The sequence below is a fragment of the Cebus imitator genome, unplaced genomic scaffold (assembly GCF_001604975.1).
Source record: "Cebus imitator isolate Cc_AM_T3 unplaced genomic scaffold, Cebus_imitator-1.0 Scaffold121, whole genome shotgun sequence".
Taxonomy (NCBI): Eukaryota; Metazoa; Chordata; class Mammalia; order Primates; family Cebidae; genus Cebus; species Cebus imitator.
Window position 1 is genome coordinate 3779198 of NW_016107436.1, and position 2935 is coordinate 3782132.

General features: G+C 46.4%; 2 protein-coding genes across 2 annotated transcripts in view; both read left to right on the top strand.

The window, feature by feature from the left end:
- The window catches only part of USP32 (ubiquitin specific peptidase 32), a 213830-nt gene that overhangs the window by 53086 nt on the left and 157809 nt on the right, over positions 1 to 2935 (top strand). The window lies entirely within an intron of this gene.
- Positions 1584 to 2808, top strand: LOC119472859 (elongation factor 1-gamma-like). Its single transcript, XM_037742485.1, has one exon. It carries the CDS (start codon positions 2213 to 2215, stop codon positions 2780 to 2782), a length of 570 nt encoding a protein of 189 aa, XP_037598413.1. The 5' UTR covers positions 1584 to 2212; the 3' UTR covers positions 2783 to 2808.

Below are 2935 nucleotides of genomic sequence, written 5' to 3' on the forward strand. Positions count from 1 at the left end.
GAGTTCAAGCCATTCTCCTGCCTCACCCTCCCAAGTAGCTGGGATTACAGGCACCACCACTATGCCTAGCTAATTTTTGTATTTTTAGTAGGCACAGGGTTTCACCATGTTGGCCAGGCCGGTCTTGAACTCCTGACCTCAGGTGAACCACCCACCTCAGCCTCCAAAGGGCTGTGGATTACAGGCATGTGCCACTGTGCCTGGATGAATACCAGTTTTTAAATATGGCATGAGGGGTCAAACTTCATTCTTGTATGTGTGTCTTCAACTGTCCTAGCACCCTTTGACAATAACTGTAAGGTTTTATTTCTAGCGTCTAGTCCATTGATTTATTTTGTTTTTGTTTTGTTTCGTTTTGGAGACGGAATCTCGCTCTGTCACCCAGGCTGGAGTGCAGTGGTGCAGTCTTGGTTCACTGCAACCTCTGCCACCCAGGTTCAAGCGATTCTCCTGACTCAGCCTCCTGAGTAGCTGGGATTACAGCTACGCCTGGCTAATTTTTTGTATTTTTAGTAGAGACGAGGTTTCACCATGTTGACCAGGCTGGTCTCAAACTCCTGACCTCGTGATCGGCCCACCTCGGCCTCTCAAAGCATAGTCCATTGATTTATATTCCTACCATATGCCAGTATCCTCTTGTCATGATTACTGTAGCTTTGTAGTAAGATTTACTCTTTGAAATTAGAAAATTTCATTTCTCCAACTTTGTTTTACTGTTTCAAGATTGTTTTGGATATTCTGGGTCTCTTGCATTTCCATATGAATTTTGGGATCAGTTTGTCAAATTTCTGCAAAAAAGATAGCTGAGACCAGGCACAGTAGCTCACTCCTGTAATCCCAGCACTTTGGGAGGCCAACACAGGTGGATCACCTGAGGTCAGGAGTTTGAGAACAGCCTGGTCAACATGATGAAATCCTGTCTCTACTAAAATACAAAATTAAGGCCAGGCATTGTGACTTATGCCTGTAATCCCAGCACTTTGGGAGGCTGGGGCAGACAGATCATTTGAGGTCAGGAGTTGCAGACTATCCTGACCAACATGGTAAAACCCCATCTCTACTAAAAACACCAAAAAACATTAGCCAGGCGTGGTGGTGAACGCCTGTAATCCCAGCTACTCGGAAGGCTGAGACACGAGAATCACTTGAACCTGGAAGGTAGAGGTTGCAGTGAGCTGAGATCGTGCCACAATACTCCAGGCTTGGTGACTGAGTGAGACTCTGTGTCAAAATAAATAAATAATAAAAATCCAAAATAAGTCACGTGTGGTGATGTGTGCCTTTAATTCCAGCTACTTGGGAGGCTGTGGCATGAGAATTGCTTAAACCTGGGAGGCAGAGGTTGCAGGGAGCCAAGATAGTGCCATTTCATTCCAGCCTGGGCAACAAGAAAGAAAATCTATCTCAAAAAAAAAAAAGAACAAATTTTCATAGGGATTTCACTGATTCTGTGGAATATTGCTATCTTTTTTTTTTGAGACGGAGTTTCACTCATGTTACCCAGGCTGGAGTGCAATGGCGCGATCTCGGCTCACTGCAACCTCCACCTCCTGGGTTCAAGCAATTCTCCCGCCTCAGCCTCCTGAGTAGCTGAAATATTGCTATCTTAATATTATGTCTTATGGCCTATGAAATTAAAATGTCTCCCCATTTACTTAGATTTTTAGTTTCTTTCAATGATGTTTTGTAGTTTTCAGGGCACAAAAAAAATACCGATCAACTAAACAAAATGTAGTATATTTGTACAATGGAATATTACAGTATTTGTTAACAAAAAAAAGGAATGAAGTTTTCAAGCATGTGTCACAGCATGGATAAACCTTCAAAACATGGATGAACCTTTAACACATTTCTTTGTGGAATCACCATGGTGGCTGGGATCCTGTGCACATATCCTGAAAACTGGAGGGCCTTCAAGGTCCTCATCGCTGCTCAGTGCAGGGGCTCAGGTTTTCATGCACTCTGCACCACCCCACTTCCACTTTGGCCATACCAACTGCGTTTCTGAATTTCTCCACCAATTTCCTGCTGGCAAGTTTCCAGCATTTGAGGGTGACAATGGATTCTGTGTGTTTGAGAGCAGTGCCACTGCCTACTATGTAAGCAATGAGGTTCTGCGGGGAAGTACTCCAGAGGCAGCAGCCCAGGTGGTGCAGTGGGCAAGCTTTGCTGATAGCGATATAGTGCCGCCAGCCAGTACCTAGGTGTACTGATGAATGTGAGCAGGCGCTGGCCGCTGAACCCAAGGTCAAGGACCCCTTCGCTCACCTGCTCAAGAGTACCTTTGTGTTGGATGAATTTAAGTGCAAGTAGCCCAGTGATGACACACTATGCGGCACTGCCATATTTCTGGGAGCACTTCGATAAGGACAGCTGGTCCCTGCGTTACTCAGAGTATCCTTTCCCTGAAGAACTTACTCAGACCTTCATGAGCTGCAATCTCATCATTAGAATGTTCCAGCGACTGGACAAGCTGAGGAAGAATGCCTTCGCCAGTGTCATCCTCTTTGGAACCAACAATAGCAGCTCCATTTCTGGAATCCGGGTCTTCCAAGGCAAGGTGCTTGCCTTTCCGCTGAGTCCAGATTGGCAGGTAGACTATGAGTCATACACATGGCCGCACCCGGATCCTGGTAGCGAGGAGACCCAGACTCTGGTTCGAGAGCACTTTTCCTGGGAGGGGGCCTTCCAGCATGTGGGAAGCCTTCAATCAGGGCAAGCTCTTCAAGTTAACATCTCTTGCCATCGCCTAGCTGTCTGCACCTGCCCTTCAGGGAGATAGGGGTCATTAAAGGAAACTGAACACTGGAAAAAACAAAACAAAATATTATGCTAGGCCGGGCGCGGTGGCCCAAGCCTGTAATCCCAGCACTTTGGGAGGCCGAGGCAGGTGGATCACGAGGTCAAGAGATCGAGACCATCCTGGTCAACATGG